This window comes from Antedon bifida, chromosome 6 (assembly GCF_963402885.1).
Source record: "Antedon bifida chromosome 6, ecAntBifi1.1, whole genome shotgun sequence".
NCBI classification, from domain to species: domain Eukaryota; kingdom Metazoa; phylum Echinodermata; class Crinoidea; order Comatulida; family Antedonidae; genus Antedon; species Antedon bifida.
Window position 1 is genome coordinate 6,267,304 of NC_136231.1, and position 26,934 is coordinate 6,294,237.

Sequence of the window (26,934 nt, forward strand, 5' to 3'; positions counted from 1 at the left end):
TCTACACTATCAAACAAAAAGTGTGATGTAGTGCCCACATATGATAGTGATATGCCCAAATATGGTAGGGCATAAAATATGACGTCATCGTGTCCATATATAGGCACATCACATTTTCTTGACATGGTATATATTTACATTTGTGATAATCTTAAAATATAATACATATCAATATAATACTATAATGTCAAAATAAAAAGTTACTATGGGAGAACAGGATTATCAACATTTAAATTTATACAGCAGCACACATTTATAGCATGCTATCAGTATTGCTTTACATCAATTATAAAATTATGATTTTAATATGTATACCTGAAACAAAAATATAACATGTATAGATTTGAAGAAAAACATTTATAAAACATTTTTACTTACTAAGCTTTGACAATGGCAGAAGACAGAATGGACCTGACCCTGTCAGAGTTTTCTTGTGTTCCTTCAGTAGTTGTGGACCTGACTCTGTCAGAAGTTAATCTTGGTGTTCCTTCAGAATCAGAAGAGAAGACCGCTGATCAGCTTGAAGGCACGGTTAATGGACAAAGTAGTATTCAAACTAAAACAATGGATCAAAATAAGCAAGAAAACCAACAACATCATATGAATAATGAGCAATGTGAAGAAATCAGTGTGGAGAAAGATTGTATGGAAATTGAAGAAAACATCTTGAAATCACAAACACAAGAAAAAAAGTCCTCTTATGCAGAAAAGGATAAGGGGAATGATAATAGAATAGATATTGGAATACAACAACATAAATCACAAATAGATATCAGTGATAAAAAGAAACAAAAGGACTTGAAAAAAGCAACTTCTGATAAAGCAGAAAAATATGGAGGAATCTTTAAGGTGAAGAAAAATATGAATCAAACACAAGACGGAATAAAAAGACGAAAACTAAAACATGATGAATCAAGTAGAATATCATTGCCTCTTACTGGGAACCCGGTTGATGATTTCTTCATGTTAAGAATTTCTTCATGTAAAAGAAATACAAAAATGGGTGAAGATACTACAAAAATGACAGGAAGTGTAGAGAATGCACAGACATTTGTTAAAAGAAATCAAAAAATGGGTGAAGATACTACAAAGATGACAGGAAGTGTAGAGAATGCACAGACATTTGGTAAAAGAAATCAAAAAATGGGTGAAGATACTACAAAAATGACAGGAAGTGTAGAGAATGCGGAGAAATTTGGTAAAAGAAGTATAAAAATGGTTGAAAATGTTGCGGAAATAAAAACTGCGATGGTTGAAAATACATCTGATGATATGAAAACAAGAAATACAAACACAATTGGTCAGAAACTTACTGGTGAGTATATTATAACATACTGTATCTGTGAATTATAATGAATTGCAATTACTATATATACAAATACAATTAAAATTGTTTAACTGCTGCGAAATAGCTTTTTTCCACAGTGCTAAGTTAATTGGTCAGATGTTTACCCTCTTGGGTGGGAGAGAATTACTTTGTTTTCAACAAGTTGTCTAAATGTACTGAGTGTACAGTACAATTACATCAGAGTAGGGAAAATATATCTGACGAATTATAAAAAAATAATAATAAACAGCGAACACAAATGTTTACAAAACCAAATAATTAAACTATTTTTTTCTTAGAAACATTGACAGTTAATGAAAAATCACGAGCATATAATAAGAATATGGAAGAAGAAATAAGGCCTACAAAAGAAAAACAAAGGAAAAGGACAAAATCCAAAATCATAGAAATCAACCTCTCAGGCAAGGATGCAGTTATTAAATACTATTTTTATTTATTTAAAGAGCAAAAAATGATTCTTATACAATCGATTAGAAAATGTAGAAAATAGATACTGTAAACAAATTTCTTGTTTATTTAGAGTCCTACCAAAAAATACTAAATATTTTGGAAGATTGTGCAAAGCCTGCCTTACGATTCTTATTGTCAGTTGGACGTCTTCAACAGACAGCTACATTCTACTCCCTAAAGCCATGTGCTACACGATTTATGATGAAACAACAACACCTTCAGCAAATGAACAATAATAATGGTAAGGACTGGTGACAATACTTTTCTTTGTGTACACTCTTTCAGATCTGTAGGACCAGAACACTGATACCAGGCCCTACAGTATAAATTGCACATACTGGAGATATATAAATAGGCCCTATAAATGTCATTATATGTTAAACCTTGAAAGAAACCCATCTCAAAAACAATGCCACTCTTCTTTGGTTTGCAATAGTCATTTGGAAAAGAAGGCCATATAGCAAAGAAGTACACAAGATTCGGTATTAGTGTAGCCCTGGCTAGGTCAGTCCTGCTGCATAGCACGATTAGAGTTTCATCCTAATTTTTTTTAAACAATCCTTTAAAAGACTTCATTTATCATTGTATAGAGTACAAGTTTACCATTATTCTTCATGCTATGGTGTCTTCTGCTGACCTCTTGTGCAGATGTGACCTCACTACAGTATACATTCGTATCAGAGCTTTTCAGCAAAAGTACAGGAACATTCTTAATGGTAAGAAAGTTTAGTTAAAACATGTAGTTCTTGTTTTCGTAATTATAAAGATACATTACATATTTCAAGAGATTGTGGGAGATTGTAATTGCATCAGTGCAACTTGTACATGCTTTGGAAAACTGAAGAATTTTATGTGTTGTTATGTGTTATGATTTTACAGATGAACTGCAAAATGTGATAGACAAAATGTTTGATAAGTTACAGATACTTGATAAGGAGCAAGTTCAGTCACCAAAAATTATAGAGCTTATTGAGCAGCTTCAGAGCTGGTACACTCGTAAGATAACGAAGGAAGGAAGTGATCACCAGCCTAAGGTTTCATATCAACTCATTTCTATCCTTATTATGAATGTAAAGAAATAAGATAAAATGGATATAAAAGATAAGGATAATTTAATTGTGGTGTGGTGTTATTATTATCATCATCATCAGTACTATAATCTACAATGATGTCAATTGCCTTTACTCCTTCTCAACATCATGTATCATTGGTAGATACCATTAACTCCAAAAAAAATAAATCCTCCACAAAATATTTTTCATTTTTTTCCATGTCTAATATATTAAATTATATATTCAATTCTCAGATTCTAATTATTGTATCATTTGATGTTCCTAGTTTAGTGAACTCAATCTGCAAATCTATTGGTCAATTACCTTGTAAGTATTCAATTCAACTTGTCTGACAAGTGTATAACACAAAAGTCTTTGAGAGAAGATGTATTTTTATCCAGATTAATGCTAGTTTAGACTAAATAGGCTTGTATAGATGTTGTACACTGCTAACTAGTTTAATATACCACTGCTTGACAAAGGCCTCTGATATCAAATCAGACAACTTTCTCTATCTTTGGCATTCCATGTCCATACTAGTGAGTCTCTGCTAAACTTACTATTTCGTACTAAATTGAAAGTAATGCATATAATAAGAAACTCTAAACTGTCTATATCAATAATATAGAAAACAAATTATATGTGAATGATATGTATTAATAAAAATGAGAAAACATGCAAGTGAAAACATTTCCCAACCAAGACTTTTTTTCCTAAAATTTTCATTTGTATCATGTTTAATAAATACAATTTTTATTTTTCCCTTATATAGATTTTATATGCAAAGACTTTGCTGGTAGTGGCTATAGAGATATATCATCCCAACTGGACCACTGTAACTGCCTGGTCCTTAAGGAAAGCCAGATTGGTGAGGACTTTCCCTGGGCTCATTTCTCCCTGGTGGTAGGGTATGCACACCGGATAGAATCACCATGGGAAGAAATGTGTAATAGGCAGAATATAAGGTATTTTGCACTCAAGACTGTCTGGCCACCGCACAATGACAAGAATCATCTGGGTAAGAGTGTATAGGTATATACAAATAATGAATGTTTAGTGGAATGGAAAAAATGAATTTCTGAATTGAAAGATGGACTGGTCTATTCAACATGGCCTTCTTAATGTTTTTTTTCTAATCTAAAGCCCTGTCTATACTATCAAACTAATTTAACAGAAAAAGGTGTGATATGCCCAAATAAGGTAGTGATATGACCATGGGCACATCACATAAAGTTTGATAGTTAGACAGAGCTTTAGGCTCTTTAAACAAATATGGTGCTTGGAATTTGGCCACTGAGTGCACTCTACATATTAGTTTTTGATTGGGCATTATTCATAACCCTACCACTTTGCACACAATTCATGTATTTACTCCAGTAAATTTCTTTTTTATTTCGTAGAATTACCATACTGTTTTAAAAGCAGACTTTATATTATTTTAGAGGAATGGAACAAATTATTAAATCATTTTGTTTTCTTAAATACTGTAGAAACATCCAAAGCAGGTGAGACTGAACCGATTGTGAATGCTGTTATAGGCTCATCAGCAGTCACTTCCAATCATCATCTTTTGCAACTGTTAGAAGCAAGGTTAGTCTAAGTTTGTAGGCAGAAATTCCACTTTAAAATTATATACATTAACATGTTGTGTTATACTTGAGCTCTACCATAACTTGGGGAAAGTCTAATCAAATGCAATATAAAAAGATTGAAAGAAATTGATTAGATTAGAACATGGAGCTTATTCCTCCATGGTTAGAACTAGGTTTAATAATAATGTGAAATATTTTAATAGATTTAGTAAATATAACAATTTTTTTTTGTGTGTTAATATTTATATTAATATATTTATTGGAGTGGTAGTGGCGTAATGCAGAAGCCCAGGGCCCCTGGTTTAGGGACCCTAAGTGACTTTGCTTTGTTCAACATATTTTAATGACTATTTTTCCCTCTGGTCTGGGCCCTGCTCTGGGCCCTGGGTTTAGCCAGTAAACTCATAGCTGCTACACCACTGTGGGGTGGGTCAAACCTATATAACAGTATTTCTATATTACACACAATGTTGCTATGTATGTTTGTTAAAATAAATTAAAATGCATTGACATAAATATGCTTCTCAATTGAATTACTGTACTACTATTACTTACTGAATTACTGTATTATTAAAGATTTAATTTCCAAGTGCTTGAAAGAGATTACCTTACCGACCAGTCTCCCTCAACTTGCCAGTCGTTTCCAGACATTGTGATCGATGAGAGGACCTGCATAATTCTACTGCCTTCAAAGCAACTGACAGAGGAAAACACTGTTGATTTTGTTATTAACAGGATAGTTGGGTTAAGTCTTCAATGCTGTTACTGCGCTGTCTTCATATGTAATGACGATGCATCTGCAAGGTAACATATTTTGATGTGTTCATTCATTCATTCATTCATTCATTCATACACATTTATTCAGTTGTTTGACAATATAACTGGGGCCCGCACTAGAAGCAATAGCTTGTCTCATGAGGGGCCCTACAATACAAATATGCATAATACATAAAAAGAAATACTGTATAAATCAGTAAACAATAAAATAAGTCAAAAAAAGAAAGAGATAAAATATTGAGCATAACAAAAGTAAGTTGTTTAAATGGCTAATAGGTAATGTTTTACAGATTTTATACATAAGATTTAGATGACAAAACAGTTGCCGTATTCACCATTCACACTTAGGCTAAGGGAAATACCCTTAAAATTAAAAAAAGCGCCTATCTAATACAATTTAAGGGAAATACTTAAATACTTACTGAGATAAGTAAAATACTCAATATTTAAGGGAAATATCTCACTAATTGTGATTGGTGAATAAGACCACAGAGTCTCAAGGATGTTACATGTACGTCAGACGCAATAATACAAAAATATATAAATAAAGGTAAATAAAAAGATTGAAGCCACTTATCCCTTTTCCCACAGATAGAAACTACGCATTTAAGTTCAAACTTAATGGATATGTGCACTATGTACATTATTGATTTATTTATCAATTTTAATGTTTTTCCTCACAGCTACACATATTCAGGGCAGATGATAAATAACCTAGCAAGATTACATGCAGTAGCTGCACAATATTCTCCTTCCACCAATGATTTTGAAATAAAGGTATAATAATAGAAATAATAATAAAAATGTGTGAATAATTATGATAAAAATAATAACATAAAAATGAGCACAATATAAACAGATTACACTAAACTTATGTGACAAAAAATGTAATGTGCCCATATATGGACATGATGATGTCATATCACTGCTATATTTGGGAACTAGTTTGATAGTGTAGACAAAGCTTTACTTTCTTCATTAACAGATACTGTATTGTTACAGTCAGGAGCAAACAGCACAGCTTGTGAGATCTGTAGCGGATGCTTCGTTGGAAAGAAATCCTGAATGCAAAACTAGATATAAATTGTCTGAAACAATAAGCAAGGTACAGTAGTTAAAATATTCTAATACTCTTTTCACATCTACAAAATTGTTGCATGCTATTTGATTACTATGATTGGTCAGTTTAATACCAAGGCAATACACGCATGCGCAGTAAGAACTGGGAACATTTCGGAACAAAAACAGGCCTCTCATCCTGAAATTTTCCACAAAATTGTATTCACACTACGCAAACCTGGTGACAACTTATTACAAGTTCTTACATTTTGCAGATGTGAAAAGAATATTAGTCTTTAAATTCAGTAGCGCCCTTTAGCTTTCCTTTGGTGGGTTTTGGATCAACAGTTATACCATTCAATATCCCTTGTTATTAATTCATTTTAATATAAGATAAATAATATATAATAATATCTATATTTTTGTATTTTCATTGTATCAATGTGTTTTGCTGTTGTTCCTTTGAAAACAAGCCTCTGGGCTTAAAGGGTTATCCTCTGCTTTCCATGTTTTTTTTCTAAAGTCTTTGTTGTATTATATGATATGTATTTATTTTCATTCATATTTTATGCTGTTTTATAAATTGTACTGTTCTTGGAAAGCAATATATATTACTTACTTACTACACATTGCTTAACAAAAACCAGTTTACACACACCATACAATACAAAATACAGATGTTGTGTGTTGTTAAACTCCAGAGATAGCTAGGTGAAAGAGCTTCAAGATTCTAACAGACACAAGATCCTTTTGCAAGAGAAAAAAGAAATATAAACTTACGTTTTCTTGCAGCAAGAGAAGTTTCTTCTGTCCTTGCCATGTTTCAACTCCATCAGTGCTCAGCAGGTTCTTTCCACTCACGGACTTAGAAGTATCTTCCAAATGTCCTTACCAAAAATGATGGAAACATTTGCATGGTTACCAAATAAAGTATTGGAGGTACTACTGTATAATAATAATTCCAAAGTTAAAGATGTATTGTCCCTCAAAAACATGAAAAATGAAGATTAATAAAATCAGACGTTGAATAGGCTATTTTGTAGTTTTAACAAAGTTAATCACTTCCATAGAAAAAAAACGGAAAAAATGTTTTTAGTTATGAAGTGATAAACGGTTAAATTCAACCAAAAACCCATTGGCTGGCAACCAATTTGACTATTTTTGCTTTAAATTACAGTTTTTTTCAACTTTATAATATAAAAAATATTTTTTCAGGGGGACAATATATCTTTAAATAAAATATATATAATATAAGTAAAAGCAAATCTGTTATTGAAGATCTTCCAAAAGCTTCAATTGATTCAATTGTTATATCCTTTTTTAGGGGTTGTATTCAATCATGCATCGTAACGAAGATATAAAACCAAAACTTGATCTACCTTTTACTGAGAACATTCCATTAGATTGTAGAGAGGAAGGGAAAGCTAAAAGCATGGCATCATATCACCTTCACCCAAAGCCGAGTGAAATTAAAGTGGAACCATTTGAATTTCCCAGTTTAGATTTTAAAAAGAATGAATTCCATGACTTCGGTACCAAGGATTCAATTGAACATTCTGTCTCTAGAAACTTATTCCCCGACAAATACAAAGAAATTGATCAACAATATGAACACGCTATGAAAGGTTGCCCAAAATTTCAAGATTCTAACAGATTCTGTAGTGATAATCGCATTATGAATCAACCGGCAACATTTGAACATTTACCATGGGATAGCCATGGTATACAATCCAATATGTCAGGTGTTTCAAATAGTATGTCACACCATGAACACTTAGCAGGTGATATTTTTGGTAATGCAGTACCTAATGCATTTCAATCGCAACAGATGAATCATTGTCATACTTCACCAATGCAACAATTCTCAACAGATCTATGGAATAATACTAGAATGAAAATTCCAGGAAATTTGGAAACACAAAATAAATATTCCACGTCTGATGATTACAAGTCTAGCAATACTTTTGGCAATCGTCTGTCAGAACAAAGTATTATGTCTGGTGATTACAAGCCTAGGAATACATTTGACAATTCCCAATCAGAACCAAGTGTTAAGTCTGGTGCATACAAGACTAACAATACTCTTAACAATCATCTGTTAGAAGAAAGTATTATGTCTGTTGCATACAAGCCTAGGAATACATTTGACAATTCCCAATCAGAACCAAGTGTTAAGTCTGGTGCATACAAGACTAACAATACTCTTAACAATCATCTGTTAGAAGAAAGTATTATGTCTGTTGCATACAAGCCTAGGAATACATTTGACAATTCCCAATCAGAACCAAGTGTTAAGTCTGGTGCATACAAGACTAACAATACTCTTAACAATCATCTGTTAGAAGAAAGTATTATGTCTGGTGCATACAAGCCTAGGAATACATTTGGTAATTCCCAATCAGAACCAAGTGTTAAGTCTGGAGCATATAAGACTAACAATACTTTTGGCAATCACCTGTTAGAAGAAAGTATTATGTCTGGTGCATACAAGCCTAGGAATATTTTTAACAATCCCCAATCAGAACAAAGAGCATTTCGTAGAGACGGTTTTGGTTATGTAGGAATAAATGAAATGCCTTTTGATAGAGTAACAGCAAATACCCAGCAGGAACAGAAAGACTGTCGATTCCCCAATAGATTTATTAGCAGTGTTCAAGAGGATGACTTATTTAATTGTGCTATGTCTAGACGTGCTGAGAATACTACCGTGCCTCCAAATAGAAAGGCATATCCTCTACCTTGGGAAACACTTGATGCATGGAAGGATCCATAATCAATTGGCTAGAGAGCAGTTTAGAGACCTTAATTTGCCTTCAGGTCAGGACACATGCAATGTCTGGAAAATAAAAATGACAACAGATAAACATAAAATATATTGTACATCCCTGTAAAGAATTAGTTATACCGTTAATGATTTTTAAATGTATAAACAGAATATAAAAATGTATTTGCAATTGAATTATATGCAAATTTAATCTTCCATTTTGTATTAGCATATTGGTCATATGCTGGCACATTCATTATATAGTGTACAGTACTGAACATCTCGAGTATCCTTGGTTGGTTTATTTCATATCACACAATTTTGTTTTTTTTATCCATTTTAATGGTCAAGGCACTAATGTATTTTTGTAATACAATAGGTAGTTGAATAAAGGGCAACAGTTTACTTTAGAAAGAACAGTTTAGAGGTAGGCCTAGATGTAAAAATGTTTTATATTTATTGACAACCTGACTGGCTCTGCCTCATTGAATGGAACAGTCAATTATTCTAACCCATTAAACATTGCATATTTCAGATCCTATCTTTCAGTCGAATCAACAATTTGATAATATGTAGACCTGTGCTGTAAAACATGTTACATTAAACGAGTTGTATTATCTCAATCTAAAATAGCATTTATTGGAGTCTTTCAATTTCATTATGAACACAAAAATACAATTGTCATTAACATCAATCTACATTCAACAAATATGGAAGTAAGCGTCATTAAAACTGTCAAAAGTTGTAAATATTGCAATATCTATGCATTAATGATAATTGGAGATATGTAATATTTGTTTATCATCAATATCAATTTGCAATAGTTTATCCTGAAACCAAGTTTTAACTGGTATATTTGTAATGTTCATAAGATACAAACATGTTACAATTTGTTTGTCAAGGAATGGCAACTCAATTTTGACACATACAATACATATCCCCATTATTAAAATAATTTTGCAATATTTATAAAAAAATATCTGAACATGAAATATTGGGAAACATTTAACTATCATTATACAATCACTTTACTTTATAAAAATTCAATTTGTGCGTTTCAATATAACATTTAATCAACAATAAAAATATTTCTACAAATCTTCAATGATAAATTTTCAAACATTACAACCTTCACTTTATAGTTACACTCAAATCAAACAACAAAGATGTTTTTATTTAGACAATATGGTTTATTGCAGATAGCTTGATATCTCTAGAATGCATTGTTGCACAACGCATGGTGGGAAGGAATGAACCAATCAAATAGCGAACGATTCGCCATTTCCTTCCCATCATGCAAGCTTTTTATCGCTATCCGAGATAAACCTAATAATTGCTACAAATACAGATACTGGCAACGTTGACAATTCTAACAATGAAATATTCCTTTTCTCAATACTGGAAGGAATGATACTTTTAAAGACACTAAAGTATGATTTGATCAATTAACATTAAAATGCTTGTTATATAAGCCTATTAAGTACAGCACACGCATTGATTTGCTTTGCATTGTTTTATACATTCTTTTACTCCCAATTTGCATGCTACACAACAATGAATCCAAACAATATTATTCTAACATGAATTCCTCAATGAGTTGTAAATATGTTAACACAATACATTAATATCTTGAATGTTTTATGTACAAAACTTTGTCCCCACACAACTAAATTACAATCTGTTTGACAGTTGTGTTAATTCATCAAGTATTTTTATCCTATAGATAATACGATCCTAAAATTTAATCAAGTTTGTGTTGTTAGGGTAGTAAAGTTAAGAGTCTACTAATTTTGCATGCAAAATGCTATGTACAATTTTAAATTTAATAACTACAGCTAAAAATGTAAAACAATCTAATATTACAAGGTTAGTTTATGGTACAATAAAGTGCAAATCTCCATTAAAATTGTACATCTTGCACGTGTGTTAGTAAATGCCAATATTGAAAATAATTATACAATATAAAAATTAAATACTTGCAAGATATAAAAAAAGAAGCTAAAACGCATGCATAATTGAGGTGATACCGTTGCTAGTGAGTTACTACCTGTATTACACATTCAAATAAAATTTAAGTAAAAATAATTTTGAGGTCAATTTTTGTCGGACTTGCATTTCAGCGAGTTTAAATATACCTATTGTATTGAGGTATTTGATTAAATATTGACTATTTTTTAGGTTTTTAAAATTCATTTCCTTGAATATGAATATGTTCAAATAAAACATTCATTTAATACTATCAATAATGATCAAGTCATGACACAAACTGATTTGGAAAATTATTAAATCTACGAGATATCACATCAGCACTGTATCACATAAACAATCAACTATGTTATAGTACACTTTAACGGCCATTTTCATACCCTGGGAATAGCTCCCTTAAAATGGTAGCAAGAACTTTGCTCTGCGCCATACTGTAACCTTTTCCCAGGTCATGTCGACAGGAAGGGCAGTTGTACACCTGTGCACGGAACGAGCGCTGCAAACATGCCTGAAATGAAAAAGTATTTTAAATGGTAAAAAAATGAAAGATAAAATAAACAATTATTTTAAATTATTTTAGTTACGCACTGTCTACACTATCAAACTTTATGTGACAAAAAAATGTGATGTGTCCATATATGGATATGATGATGTCATAACACTACTATATTTGGGCATATCACTACCATAAATGGGCACATCACATTTTTTTTGTCAAACTAGTTTAATAGTGTAGACAGAGCTTAAAGATAAAAAAAAAGCTATGAAATAGATTTCCTTCTAAATTTACAATACGTGTATTGTAATTGCTTGTAATTACTGTGGAGTACCCTTTGCAAAAAAGCCGTATACGAACGTATACGATTTACATACGTTTCGTATATGTTTCGTATAGGAAGTCCATTTCGTATACGAAACGTATACGCCAATTCGGAAGTTCCTGCCCGCATAATAAACATATACGAACCGTATACGATCATTTATAAACAATTTCCTAATTATACGATCCGTATACAATCCGTATACGATACGACGCGTGTACGTATACAAACTGCATCATATTACCAAGCGAAAAGGGACTGTCCCTCTTTTTACAAGACGACGATAGCATACGTTACGATGGCAGGAGCATCTTGACTGCAGTAATTCGTGTACAATTTGTTTGTTTTTTTTTCAGTCGGTATATGTACATTAAATTCCCTATGATGATTTAGTTCATATTTTTCGCTAATGAAAAAAATTGGTGCTGTATTTTACAAGACGTTATTTTTCTATCAAGCATAAAAACCCACCCAGGCTGTTCCGTCTTGTTTATCCCCTCTGCTATTTCTTTACCTTTGGTACGTTCCATTAATAAGTGAATCATACAAAATGTGCTGTTATTAATTTGAAAGTGCTTTAATTAATTATAATGTACTTGGAAATAAATAAATAAATTTTAAATTGGGCCCGCAGTATATTAAATTTAAAACGAGTAAGTAAATTACGATGTAACAAAAATGTAGAATACATGTGGCTCCCTATTATATATATGGAATGATCCAAATAAATTCGCCCAAAACGTGCCTGTGTTGTGTGTGCTGCATGCATACATGCATCACATGGATGGATCAGATTTCATTCATTTTCAATCATGTGTTGTTGTCCAACAGGATTTTTTTGCTACGGGTTTTAACTCGCCATAAAAAAAAAAATGGGATGTAGGCCTAGTTACAGTGGGCCAAAGTAGATAGTAAATTCGATGACTTCTAGCTAGCTAGGCTATAGGCATATTGTAATTGTATAGATCGAACATGCAGTAACTAGCTACTGCAGCAGCTCTAGTAAACTAAGAGTAACTAGGCCTGGGAAAAATACGCCAAGGAAAAGAGTCTGTGGTACACTCATTGTGAAAATAAGCTAGCTAGCTTTCCCCTATATATTAGATTTGGTTATATTGTATTATTTTAATAACCTACTCTAGCTAGTAGTAAATCAACAACGGTGAAATGGAAATACGATGCATTATGGATATCATCGTTGCAAAGTTAGGGGGTGCCAACAAAACATTCAACAGCCAAAAATACGAAAAAAGAAGCTCCGACGTTTTAAAGCATTTTACTATTTTAGGCATCAGAACTAATTGCTGTAAATTTCCTAGAGTTGTCACTGATGAATACAATTTAACATAACCTACTTTGGTACGTTCCATTAATAAGTGAATCATACAAAATGTGCTGTTATTAATTTGAAAGTGCTTTAATTAATAATAATGTACTTGGAAATATATAAATAACTTTTAAATTGGGCCCGCAGTATATTAAATATACTGTAACTTAAAAAATCCAAATGATAAATTGTACGCGAACGTAGTAAAACCAGATAAATGTTAAATACTTATTTTACATCTCCCTGGTAAACGCTGATAGGCCAAGCGGTATTTAATTATATTTTTATTTATTTAATTCGTAAATTAACAAAAAATCGTTAATATAAATATGTGAACCTTTGTAACTTTTTGTTGTATATGCGCGGGCGCGAGATACTTAATAAGATAGGCTTTATTCATATCATATGTTGGAGTGGTAAACAACTATGAGCCTAGTTGCGAGGATACCGCTTCGTAACTACGTATTGACGTATAGACGTTTTACTATTGTATGTAATAAATTGTGTACAATATTAGTAGCTAATAGTTTTGTTGTGCCCCTCTGTACACACGGCTGCTGGATATTTGTTTATCATTTTAATGAATGTAGTACGTGTCTAACTCCAAATAAAGATATAACTAGAACACGTTTTTGATCTTTTTCAAGAATCTGATAAACATGACTCATCTTTTTACATAATATACAGCATCAGCATGTACAATCTAATTTAATTATCACACAATTGAAAAGAAAGGACAAGGATTTCAAATAAACTGTTACAAATAAACAATTATGAATGAAATAGTTGGGGTATTGTTGGGTCCATGGGAAATCAACAATGTTTAGTAGACTTATTTAATTTGTTATTTACAGTTGAGGGTGGTTATTTTTTAAAGACATGTTTTATGATTTCTTAATCACCAAGCAGAAATACCGCTGAGATAAATGAAAGCAATTCAATCTGTTCGCTTAACCGGGAAAAAATTGAAAGAAATTCGATATACTGTATTTACTATAACCACTAATTTTGTTTTTTAATTTTTTTCTACGGAAGTGATCAACTTCATATTCAAAATCCGATTGTATTCATCGTTAAATAATAATTATTATATAATGTTAATGTACATATCAACACATCCCACTTCTGTTTTGGATCATGGTTTTCCTCTTCCGCATTATTTGCCAAAGTATTGTTACTCCATCTCCACTATACTACAACACATGTCGCGGAATAATATCGCTTAACATAAACGATGTAATTTGACCACCCAAAGCTCGCACGTGGTGTGACGAATTGAGAAGATCGAACGACGCGACGTACCCACATTCAATTCACCAGGGAAAAAAAGTAGTGAGCCCTCTATCGGCAGTGAATCGTTTTTGCACACGAGACAGCGTGAATAATTACCCGGAAGCAACTTTGTTTTTAAAAATAAATATTAAGTTTTTGCAAACTGGCCAATTGGAACTTTTGGTTTTATTTACTAATGAATAATTCATGAAAACCTTTGACACAGCATCTACGAACCACGTGATATTGTTTTTTTAGCGACAAAGCCATTATATCTGTGTCAAACAAGGGTGAATGACACCGATGTTTTTTAAACAATTTTAGGGTATTCGAATGTTAAAATTTCGTCTAATTTGTTGAAGCTGTAATAAAACAACCTAACTTTTTGAGAAGGTGGGTTTTATATTTTCTGGATATTTAATTTTTCAATAGTAGTTAATAAAAAAATCTCGTTGGTGTTATTTTTTATTTTTTTTTAATGGCTGCTTAAACATGTGCCTTTTTGGTTATTTTACTGCTGAAAATGGAACACATGGTTGTAGCTAAAATCATTTTTTTACACCATAAGATTAAAAATGTTGCTTTTTAAAATAATAAGAACATTATATAATATATAGGAAAGCTGTTTTTAATCATAAAACTTTACAAAGCCTCTTTTATTTTATTTAAAAATCAATATAGTCTAGGCCTAGTTTACAGTTAGGAGAGCTAGGCTTTAGCCTGTTATTATAGTGGAGTAGTGCGTGTATTGTTGGCGCGTGTTCATTGTCGGGCGCGCGTATTTATAGGCCTAGGCCTAAGGAAATAAAAATAAATGATTACAAATATAACTAAATAATGATTATTATTAATTTAATGTTGTTTTTTTTTACAGATCACAGAGGGATGTTCTTAAGCTGTCTGCATACTTCAATACAATAGAAATAGCATTAATCAACAACAATTTCTCATTAATTTACCGGCATGTGAAACAACACATACAGTAATTATGGATATCTACAGATTTTTATTGCCAAAGGACATTTAATTTTTAAAAACTTGATATTTTCCTAATTTACTTATTTAAAGGTTCAAGCGGAGGTTGGTTGTTGTGCGGTAATTGTTATAAAGTTTAAATGTGATTTCTAAATCGGCAATAATAATCATTATAAATATAAATAGAAAAAGGCCTAGTACAAAAGATGTTAATTTATGTACAAAACTTGTTGTCTAATGTGTGATAATATTAAAAGTTTTATGTTAAATGGTGTGTATTTCATTTATTGCTCCATTATTATAATAAAAAGAAGGGAATCGTGAAATTTCATTAATTATTTAGCCCCAAGAATGTATTGATTTTATAGTATTTTACCAATTAAAACAGTCCAGGCCTAGCTTGCAGACAGTCCCCCCACCCACTTCTTAATAATTTTAAGAAAATTCAAAGTTCAACACTTTATTTCAAAATTTATAAGCCCTTTGTCCTCATATTTTAAGATTATGAATCAGCCACTTAACAAGAATAACAATCGAGGGGCCAATGATGAAGCGCATCTTCCCTCATTCTCTTCGCCTAAGAAAACGATTATTCCAGCCCTGTCGCGTCTCCCTAGGCCTACGCGCACCGTGCTTTCGCTTAAAACAGACCTATATTCAACTCCTTATAGAATTTGTTTGAAAAATAACACCAAGCTTATTTTTGGAAATCTTAGAAAATACATATAAGACTATATTATACCGTTTTCAGAATTTCATTTAAAAGTTCCAAATTAATGTTAACTATTTTAACAAACTAGTTAGTTTTCACTTTCTTGTTTTCGTCGCATGACTCGCTTTGTTTACGCTTACACTTGGCTTAGACGTTTATCTTAGAATTCGAATAAATGAATCCATAATCAACAAAAATTGGTACTGTTGTGGTTTTTGTTTAATATAAATGTTCCTAATACACAGAAATCAATTAAATAGCAATATAATTTAATATAAACGAGTTAAAAAGGAAATTTAGACAGCCTATAAAATACGGAAGTCAGAACTTGCGTCGCTCGAAATGTTCGGTAACTTTCTATTTATAGCCTATCAAAAAAGGCTCTGGCTAACTTTTAAATTAAAACGGCTCTCGGAACACTTAATTTCCCATTATCACTATTTGACGTGGATGTGTACCCGATGATATGCATGATTGGCCACCAGAGAGCCGAGTCGACCACGAGTTGCAACTGAAGGCAACCGAGCGACGATCGGTCGTCGTCGGCGGCTGAACTTACTGACCTCTGTCATATTTTATAAAGGAAAACTGCAAACAACATCGTGAAAATGGCCCCTTGTCTTGTCCTTTCTAGGCCTACCTAGTAGTAGTATACCTGTTTAGCGTATTTTATTGACTTGCGAAAAACGTTGTTTGAATTTTATCGGTAGCCTAGGCCTAGGCTATCTAATAAATAGAAATAAATATGGTCTTATGTCCTAGCTCCTACTACTACTACTATACTAATAATACTACTAGACTAGTAGTGGCTGGTGCTAGCTAGGCCAGAGAGCCAGCCTACGTACGTATTTGTTGTAATGACAATTTAAATGTTTTATTTAGCTCTATTCTACTCATTACTACTATTATAATTTATAAAATGGCCTAGTTTGTTCGTATATGATTCGTATACGTCCCGTATACGATATTCTTATCATGAATAAACAACGTATACGTTACGTATGCTAAACGTATACGACGCCAACTCTTTGTGGAGCAACAGAGTGGAAATAATGTAAACAGTGAAATCGTATACGATCCGTATACGTCGTATACGTTTTCAGCGTATACGGATCGTATACGGCTTTTTTGCAAAGGGTAGCTTTGCATAAGGGTATCGAGTAATGGTCAGATGTTTTGCCCTACTCTGACGTAATTTTGATTCGCAGATGCTCAGACTGACGTGTCATGGAATCAACTTCCATAAGGAATCATAACAATTAGCTGTCCTCATTGCATCTGAAGTCTTGTTTATTGTTAAGCTCTGTCAATCAAACTTTATGCGACAAAAATGTGATGTGCCCATATATGGACATGATGTTGTCATACCACTACCATATTTGGCTATATCACTATCATATTTGAGCACATCACACTTTTTTTTTGCCAATCAAGTTTGTGTAGTGTAGACAGAGCTTTAAAACAGAAAGGGCATTGTTGTGGATCTATGCAACCAATTGTCAACAGATTATGAAGCTATGCCAACAGCTACCGACAAGCGCACACACATGTATTGTTTCAGTTTTCCTTCCCTATAATGGATACACCCACCACCCATTTAATGCTCTTACCTTACAGACATTGTGTTTGCAAGGCGTTGTGATAGGTTGATAAACCAACTCCTGACAACAAATACACATGAAAACCTCTTCAACAGTTGACAGGAAACTCTGAAATGCAAAAAAAAAAAGGTTTAAAATAAGTAGAAATTACAATTTAAAAAATTAGGACTCTCCCAAAACTGGACAATCTTGGGCTGGCCCACCATGTCTGGTTGGCAGGATGCATGTCACTAGTCTCCAAGCCAATCTTGGGCTGGCCCACCATGTCTGGTTGGCAGGATGCATGTCACTAGTCTCCATGCCAATCTTGGGCTGGCCCACCATGTCTGGTTGGCAGGATGCATGTCACTAGTCTCCATGCCAATCTTGGGCTGGCCCACCATGTCTGGTTGGCAGGATGCATGTCACTAGTCTCCAAGCCATTATACAAACCTTTCCTTTTTTCATCTCTTCCATGACATCATTCCAGGCCTTTGTATTCTCTTCATCTTCCTTTATTTTTTTCTTCATCTCTGCAGGAATTTCTGCCTTCTCTATTTTCTTCTTTTTGGCCGGTGTACCAGATGTGGACTCTAAATACAAGATAAATTGGTTAATACAATTTATTTACTGCAATCAACATCAGACACAGATTTGCTGCCAGTTAGGAGTCTCAAACTACCGATGCATGCAGTACCAAACTACCTTTGGTATTAAATCTAAATTCTATACCAGTTTTTTTTCTTTTGCCTTTCGACGTTCCCTCTGCTTTCTCCTCATCATCACCATCTTTTGATTTTCCCTTTTTCTTCAACTCTTTTTCTTTCTCCTTCGCAGCCATTGCCTCTAAGTATCCATCAGGGTACTGAAAAATATATCACAACTTAAGTCAAGTAAACTACATGTTTTTCTAAACAATTTCTTTTGCTGAAATTCATATTCATAAATGTATTTCTCAAATATGATGCCACTATTGGCACAGCACTAGTGTTCAGACATAAAAACAAAATGTTATATTTAAATATTAATTTTTTCCCCTTTCAAACATGATCTTGTGAAACAAAAACACATCATCGAAAAAGTATACCTGTACGGTAAGACCGTGTTCTTTAATCAGTTTCTTTCCCATCTTCGTCCACGGAGCTGGAGATTCATCATCACGACGAAGCATAAATCGCCAAACCCTGAAACCACTCTTACCCTTCTCTGGCCAATATTGCACAATCTAAAAATAGATTTAGTTTGTAATATTGGAACCTTTTTTAACCCCCTCATTCTTTTTAAACATTACCTCTTAAAATCCTGAAATGCTCAGACTGACGTGTCTTTGAATCAGTTTCAAGTAAGAATCATAGCATTAGCTGTCCTCATTGCATTCAGGTTGATTTTCTAACTCAATTTAGTAATAGTAGTCTTATGACAATTAAAAATCATTCCAGGCAAGAAATCCACATTATTTTGTAACAGGTGGGCTAGTAAAAACTAGAATCATTGAAATTTCAATAGGGTGTTGAGTTGGTGCGTTAAGAATACGGACTCCATCAAGATTAGAACCCAGAATTCTGGTAAACTATTCAACCATACCTTGTATATTCCATCATATCTGCAACCATCCTCTGGTGCATATTTTGAATGTTTTCTTCCCTTACAGCTACGCACAACGCGTACTGATTTACCTGCTTTCCAATCCTTAGCCTCACCCCCATTCTTTTTGTCCAATGGGCAGTTGCAGTTTCTTGCAAGTGCTCTAACAAGAAACAAAAGAAAATGTTCTTTTAGCTCTTTTTTAGACTTAATTTATTCTCTAATTATTTCACCTTAATAAATTACTTACTGATTCATCTTTGTCAATTCTTGATCACATGATTGTTCAGCGGTTCGTTTGTTTCCAGAGAGGTCACGACCTCCACTTCCTGTGTATGTAAACTCTTCACCATTATCCTGTAAATATTATAAACAGAGTGCAATTAATACAATAAATAACCAATTAACATGGTAATATATGGCGGCATTTCCTTTCTATATCATGCCATCAGGTCACTAATCTATTTTTACTATTATTAATAGGAATAAATTCTTTTATATAACGTCTAAATAAATTCCTGTCATTTGATCGGACGATTGTGGGTCACATGGCGTGCAATAGTACGCACTACTAAACGATAATTTAAGAGTACCTCTTTTGTGTACGGAAAAAAAATATCTGTTCGTTCTGAATGAAGAAGTGTTATAATCTTTCATCATTCACCTCATGCCATTATTTGTACCATTACACTCATAAACATTCATTATTTGTATAATAGCCTACCTCATCATCTTCATAGCCACCTGCCAGAACAATTGAATAAGCACCTTCTATTTCACGGCCATGAATTCCTGCCACGTGAGGGCGGTGTATACCTACTTCGCTGACTTGAACCCTGAACTTCCACTGTGTTCCGACGTGTATTCCAGGTATTTCTCCAAAGTGATTGGGTGGAACAATGGTACAAATTTTTGACCGACCAACACATGCCATACCCTATAAAAAAAACACACATATTTAAGCAAAACTTAAGAACCTCTTTGAATGGAACATCACTTTTAAGTAGATACTATCCTCTGAAACGAATGAGGTGTCTAAATGCCAATTTACACAGATGAGCGGTAACCACAATATAGAATCTGTTATTTTTTTATGAGCCTTCAAGACATGGAACGGAAGTGCGGTTGAGCAGAAACCTGCCCAGGATAGATAAAGATTCTACATGGGACAAACACAGTTTTCCACTCACCGCTCGTCTGTGTAAATTGGCCTTTATGGCGCTGCACTGTTCAAACACACACCATATAACATGCATTGGAAGTAAATCAAATATAAAATGTGTTCATTCTACCTTTCCCCAATCACGTTTACAAGATGATTTCGACGACGCCATTTTGGCCTTCTTCTTGCTCTCCTTCAGTTTTTGACCAGCTTGCACCACTTCACTTGCATCATTTTTACATAGAGGACAATACCTTTAAAAACAATATTATTGCTCGGGTCCAATACAATCAACTTTGCAAGGTAAATTTGACCTTTCAGTCTAAACTAAATATCTAGCACATATTTCTAACGTCTGTCTACACTATCAAACTAGTTTGACAAAAAAGTGTGACCAAACCAAATATGGTTATGATATGCCCTCATCATCATGTCCATATATGGGCACATCACATTTTTTGTCACATAAAGTTTGATAGTGTAGACAAGGCTTAATAGATGGCGGTATAACAAGCAGTTGTCAACACAATAAAACTGTGAGGATAATTTCCAAACTAATCATCTGTTTGTGTAATTACAAAACATTTTGATAATAACCATAGACTTACCACTCGTCAACATCTGGGATTGACGCAAGGGGCGGGTCCAGGCAGTACAGATGGTAGGCCATATCGCACTCGTCGCACATCAGCTGTTTATCAGGGTCTTCTTTACCGCCACATTTATGACAGGCGCATTGCTTGCATTTCTTGTCTGGGTTATCCTTACAAACATTACAATCTGGCTGGTTAGTTCCTGCAAAAAATAAATAATAATATATAATATTATCTGTCAGCTGGGTGCAGTAGTGTTAAGGTTCTATAGGAAGGAGTTATGCTTATCCGAATAAAATAGGTCTATTTTTTGTGCTGTTGGGTACAAATACTTTTTACATTTATTATTTATAAAGTACTTACTTCTAACCGAGGATGGGTCTTCAAGATCAATGCTAGTTTCTCCGTATTTCTCAATTTTGTAAATTTCATCTGTGAACTTTATTTTGCAATCTTTTAGTGAATCACCAGCTGGGCCCAAAATAACATTGCCTATCAACTCATTTGACGTTCGACGAGATTTCTGAAGAAAATAAACAAACTATTTTGAGGTGGGCCTCGTATGAACGGAATATAGTAACAAACTATTATATAACAACTAAATAAATTCCTGTTATTTGATTGGATGAGTTTGGGTCACATGGTAAAAAGTGCCTGTTGCTGACAGCACGTTCTTTTAATGACAGCATAACAACAATGTTTTGCGCATGCTCCAGCGGCTTTGCGCATGCTCTATCTGTGTGTAATTTGGAGAATAACTATTAAAGACAAAACCCAGACAATGCATGTACAGTATTTAAATATTATTTTCAAAGGATCCAGTTCTATAAATGACAAATTTGTATCAATATGGATAAAAAATATCTATCAATCAAATTTACCATGCTTGTGATTTCTAAATCATACCAAAAGCCTCGGTCAGAAGGATCATCAGAATTGTAGTTTGCCATCACCAAATCGCCAACTTTCATCTCGTTCCATTTCAAAACTGTACGTGCTCGCGGCCTCATGTATTTGCTGTTTAGATTCGCAACTTCATTATCATCATACCTAACAAAATTTAAAGCAGAAAAATATTATTTTTTCGAATATGAAACAGATTCTATCTTAATTTGTTAAATAAGTCAATATTATTATTTTTAAGTCACAGAAAATACCAAGAAAATAGACTTTTGGTCCATCACCTCTTGTACAAGTAGATTCCGTAATAGTTTTTACCCATCTGCCATTAGAGCATTGAATGTTACAGAATGATCTGTCATGGCTTCTGTTTTTTTGTATTGTCTCAGAGAAACACAATTTTCTATGTATTTTATGCAAATGATATAATAAATGGAATTGAAAATTGGCAATATGTTTTAAATAATCACATATGAATAAACAAATTTTTACTTGGTTAACTAACACTCATCAAGTGTAAGTTTAAAATATTTATCTAAGCTATATATAAATCAAAAGGCAAATTACTAAAAAAATTGACAATGCTGTGGGTATCAGTGGCTGGATCTCAATGGAGATACAAAAAAAAAGCTAAATCAAAATGATAAAGTAAAACAGCCAGGAAAATTAGCAGAGCTTTCTGGCAAGACTAACCCTTCATCAGTGCAAGTAAGCTATACATAATACATACCCCTCAAATTTTACATGATATACTAAAGATCCCTCTTCTGGTAACTCTATTTCATCCACTTTTGGTTCAGTTTCCATGTCTTCACATTTTTCTTCTTTCTTTTCCTTTTGTTCAGTAATTTTCTCAACCGTCTCATTCTGATTTTGGTCTACAATTTGTTCATTTGATTCTTCAGTTGTTTTAGGAGACTTAATTGTAATGCTTGTGATGCTTGCCTCAAACCAAGCACCCATACTTATATCCATGGCATCTACAATATCTCCAACCTGAAATAAACAGTTAGAGATTGCAAGTAAAGTGCTACAAACAGATTGTTGTTTGGACATACAAATGTTGTCATTTTTCATAACAATAGTAAAAGACGTATACTTAGCCTAGGCTCTCTTATGCTTCCATGGTATGACCTTTGTGATATCCTTACAAAAAATGAAACTTTTAATGATATCTGACAAACAATGGCCAAACAATCATAGCAAAAAGCAGATAAGTTTCTCTTGTTTTTTCCTTTTGATATTACTTTTTGGGACCTTCCCACTTTCAAAACTCAAAGAAATATATTATCATTTTTTAAGACAATTCTTTCTTTTCATAAAATATTTGTAAATTGAAAGAAATGTTCTTTTTTATTGTTATTTTGTTTTGAAAGAAATAAATGTTACCTTGAACTTTAGGCCTACTTATCATAACAAACCAGTAGAGCCGCTTTAGGGGACCCAAATATGTCTGTCCCCTTAATGTATGGACAAAAGTGATATAATATATTTTGTCTCATTTGTTTCATGAGAAAGTGTCTTTTTAACTGGATAGAGGCGTCCCAAAGGACTGTATAAGAATTGATATTGATAAAGAGAATTTGATTTTTACAATAAAGAATAGTTACCAAGTATGTACATAACTATTAAACAATGTAACAATGAATTATATAATTTAAATAATTTGACTATTGTACAACTACTACATTATTCCATTATAACAATACAATTATATAGTGTATAAAAGTAGAAACATTGTTATAATGGTTAAATGTACTCAACCGTTTAACAATTCATTTTTCATATTGCTTTGTTCCTTTATCTACAGTTATACAAAAGTTCAATGTTTTCCAGGACAATTACTAAGAAAGAAACACCAACTGGGATACATTTATATTTTATTTCAATAACCACAAAATATTTCAAATTGTTTAATCACTTACCTTGTAATGACCTCTAAGTTTATTGACCTCGCTACTGCTGGAGGGGCCATCTTCTGTTGCTATGGCTGCGTCGCCACTGTAGCTTCCGCTACCTGACTGTTCGGAGTCGCTAACCTCGGAGCAGAAACCACTCTCTGGTTTACCCTCCTCAGATTTTTCTTCATCGAGTTGAGGAGGCGGCTTTTGCACCATAATCTGTACGATTTCATTGAGACCAACTTTATAGTCGAACAGTGAGTGACCATCAACAAGCTGAAAAATAAAAATGAAGAAAGAAATGTTTATATTTTATTATTATAATCCAAAAGCACAATATATTACAACAAAACATCACACCACATGTATGTAAACATGAGGGATAGTTTACTTTAAGAGTAGTTGACCTCATGACCTTGCAGCTGCAAAATAGGGAATTTTTGTGATCATAAGGATAAAAACACAAAAACATAATGTTTAACAAATTTTTTTTGTTTAAATGCTATACAGTACATTAATTAGAAAGAATGCAACTATTATGCCGCACTACTAAAGTTTTCCTTAAACTTATATTCAAGGCCTGTATAGCAATTAAAACTCAACACAAAGGTTTGTTTCTGGTTAAGACATTACAAATCATGTGGGCATATAAATAGGTCAGAAGGCCACAATGGTAAAGTTACTACATACAGAGATCAGATTCACACATAACATTTCGCATGAAATTCAGTACATTTGGCAATTATCCCAAAAAATACGTTTTTTGCAGTGATCAGGTAAAGATGACATTCTCGATAGACTTTAAATATTATGAATATCATTGGGAAAAAAGAGAATATAAAGGTTGATATTTGATACAAATTCAATGCTTGTTTTTCAAATGGCTATTATAACATTAGGCAATAATGTAAATTGAAAATAGAAGAGTATTTTGGCAAAGAGGATTGATAAAAACCCAGCTGGTTTAGACTAGTGGTTAAACATTGGGTCAAGGTTCAAGGGTAATACTAATAGATGATTGGGAACACAGCCCAATTGTTAAGGGCCCACCTGCCCCCTCAAATCGGTCAACAATTTTTTAGAGATTATTCAGATGATTACACTAGGTTAATAATAATTTAGGAATAAGATTCAGTTTGTAATTTAGTTAATGGCCAGATCGTTTTATTCCATACTACATGCCAACATTTCTGTATTGATGGCCGTCTTTTTGCCTACCAACATGCTCTCAGCTTTCAACTTTTTTTCTAGGATTAGAAAAATAACTGAATTTTTATGTATATGTTTTTTGCAATATAACAAAAATTCTCAAACACAAATTTACGATATTTATCCCACTGTACGGACCATCTGCAGCCATTATTATTATTATTAACCGAGAAAGGGTTTCCCCTCAAACAGCCACTAAACTAGACTGCTTTGTCACACTTGTCACTCCCCTCACCTCCTGGTTGTCTATAATAAATGGAGGGCGGTGTTTAGATAAAAAATTACCACCTCCAAATTTTTGTAGGCATGTATGTTGTTTGCTGATTTTGTTTTAAGAGTGGAAGAGATTATTTAGTGGGTTAGGCCGGTGGAAATACATTACATGGTTCTCGTCAGCACTTACCAAAAAATTGGTGCGGGATTTTTGTCAACGTTCATCTTTCATCACAGTATTTTAATTAAGTGAAATAAACCTTGAATGCAATAATGCCATAGGCAGAGAGGTAGCTAGTCGCGACGATCGATCGCGAAATGTACGAAAGCAGCAGACCAAAAAAAAAACGCGATAGACCTCGTTCAATTCTGATGCAAGGTATGGATATCGCGTGTGAATACTTGGTTTCAGAATGAGACTCAAAATACGGATTGTTGGCGGTCCACGACGATTAATATACACACTTATGTTCGTGCGATCACATACACAATGGTTTGAGCGTTCACGATCGACGGGAGGTGAGTCGGATTTTCATGAAAATATAACAAAATTTGTACTTTTCCCTAATACACAAAGATGAAAGATGAACTTTTTGGGTGCGGGGCCTAAAATCGCGAGCGGGCGCTGACGAGAACCATGTAATGTATTTCCAGCAGCCTTAGGCCCCCAACTTTCTGTGGTCACGACAGTTGCAATTACATAATCTTAATCCATCTATCAAACTCTTGATTCAGTGATTTGATTGGTCTGTCCCAAATCCTAGTCTAGTACTTTACCATTCGATATATTAAAAAAATCTATGACAGCAATTATTTTTTTGCAGACCCAGGTTCCATGGATATGAAGCGACAGATGAAATTGGTCAAGTTTTATTTTGGACGTGATAATTGTCTTACTAAAAGCAGAGCACTAAATAAGAAAGAAATCCTCCGCAGTCTTGGTTATGGGGAACGAGCATAGCAAGAAAACCAGAAAATATTGGTTCCACTGAAAAAAAAGACCTCATCTGTCTGAAAAACAAAATACTGTAAGACGGTATATTACACAAAATTAACATGTCAAACATCATAAATGATTATCATTAATAAACATTACAGAATAATATATGGTCCTAAAGAAATTGAACATAATAAAATTTGAAAAACAAACCTGTTTGCCTCTAAAAAACAGGCGTTGATGTTCGGGCGGTGCATTGAATTCCTCAACGAGTTTTTCACGAAGTTCTTCAATTTTCGTAAGCTTCGAGAGGCCATCCACTCGAATAGACTTTTTACCATCAACAAAACCTCTCACTTGGATCCACATCCTGATTTATTTCGTTAAAACTCTCTTTCGTAAAATGGATGTGTACTTGATCCTCAAGTTGTTAATCAGACATGAACTATTCTTCAAGAATGTTTCAACGTTCTATATTGCCACTTTTTTTCCAGATAATCACAACACAACGCTAGCTATAAAAACGTAACAACAACTGAGACCTCGCACAGATTACACATGTAGCAAGTGGCGCGAAAGGTCTTAAATGACCTTATTATAATTATGGTATCCAGACGTTGTTTAGAGACATTTACATTAATAAGTCATATTTTTTTTTTCCGTATTGTTTATTATAATAATCAATCATAATTTCAATTATATTTTAGATATTCCTTTTAC

General features: G+C 33.2%; 2 protein-coding genes across 2 annotated transcripts; one reads left to right on the forward strand and one right to left on the reverse strand.

Moving 5' to 3' along the window:
* Positions 1 to 390: 390 nt before the first annotated feature.
* On the forward strand, positions 391 to 9,677 carry LOC144845015 (uncharacterized). The gene is made up of 13 exons (XM_078702129.1): positions 391 to 1,315; positions 1,627 to 1,749; positions 1,869 to 2,039; positions 2,389 to 2,514; positions 2,678 to 2,832; positions 3,105 to 3,177; positions 3,623 to 3,868; positions 4,341 to 4,440; positions 5,019 to 5,246; positions 5,903 to 5,996; positions 6,205 to 6,324; positions 7,071 to 7,217; positions 7,603 to 9,677. Exons 1-13 carry the CDS (start codon positions 391 to 393, stop codon positions 9,049 to 9,051), a joined length of 3,957 nt encoding a protein of 1,318 aa, XP_078558255.1. The 3' UTR covers positions 9,052 to 9,677.
* LOC144845147 (E3 ubiquitin-protein ligase UHRF1-like) lies at positions 9,652 to 26,764 on the reverse strand. Its single transcript, XM_078702301.1, has 15 exons — positions 26,428 to 26,764; positions 23,880 to 24,131; positions 22,685 to 22,950; positions 21,936 to 22,104; positions 21,418 to 21,577; positions 21,070 to 21,256; positions 20,592 to 20,715; positions 20,024 to 20,236; positions 19,550 to 19,656; positions 19,300 to 19,462; positions 18,803 to 18,940; positions 18,448 to 18,580; positions 18,169 to 18,308; positions 17,746 to 17,844; positions 9,652 to 11,536 (listed from the first exon to the last, which is right to left on the reverse strand). The coding sequence occupies exons 1-15, from the start codon at positions 26,581 to 26,583 to the stop codon at positions 11,390 to 11,392; spliced, it is 2,454 nt and encodes an 817-aa protein (XP_078558427.1). The 5' UTR covers positions 26,584 to 26,764; the 3' UTR covers positions 9,652 to 11,389.
* Positions 26,765 to 26,934: the final 170 nt, after the last annotated feature.

Coding starts and splice junctions, on each gene's coding strand:
- LOC144845015 (XM_078702129.1), top strand. CDS start 391: ATGGCAGAAGACAGAATGGACCTGACCCTGTCAGAGTTTTCTTGTGTT. Junction 3,869..4,340: donor CAATGACAAGAATCATCTGG/GTAAGAGTGTAT, acceptor TAAATACTGTAG/AAACATCCAAAGCAGGTGAG. Junction 4,441..5,018: donor TTGCAACTGTTAGAAGCAAG/GTTAGTCTAAGT, acceptor GTATTATTAAAG/ATTTAATTTCCAAGTGCTTG.
- LOC144845147 (XM_078702301.1), bottom strand. CDS start 26,583: ATGTGGATCCAAGTGAGAGGTTTTGTTGATGGTAAAAAGTCTATTCGA. Junction 22,951..23,879: donor AACTTAGAGGTCATTACAAG/GTAAGTGATTAA, acceptor TGTTTATTTCAG/GTTGGAGATATTGTAGATGC. Junction 21,257..21,417: donor AGACCCATCCTCGGTTAGAA/GTAAGTACTTTA, acceptor TATTTTTTGCAG/GAACTAACCAGCCAGATTGT.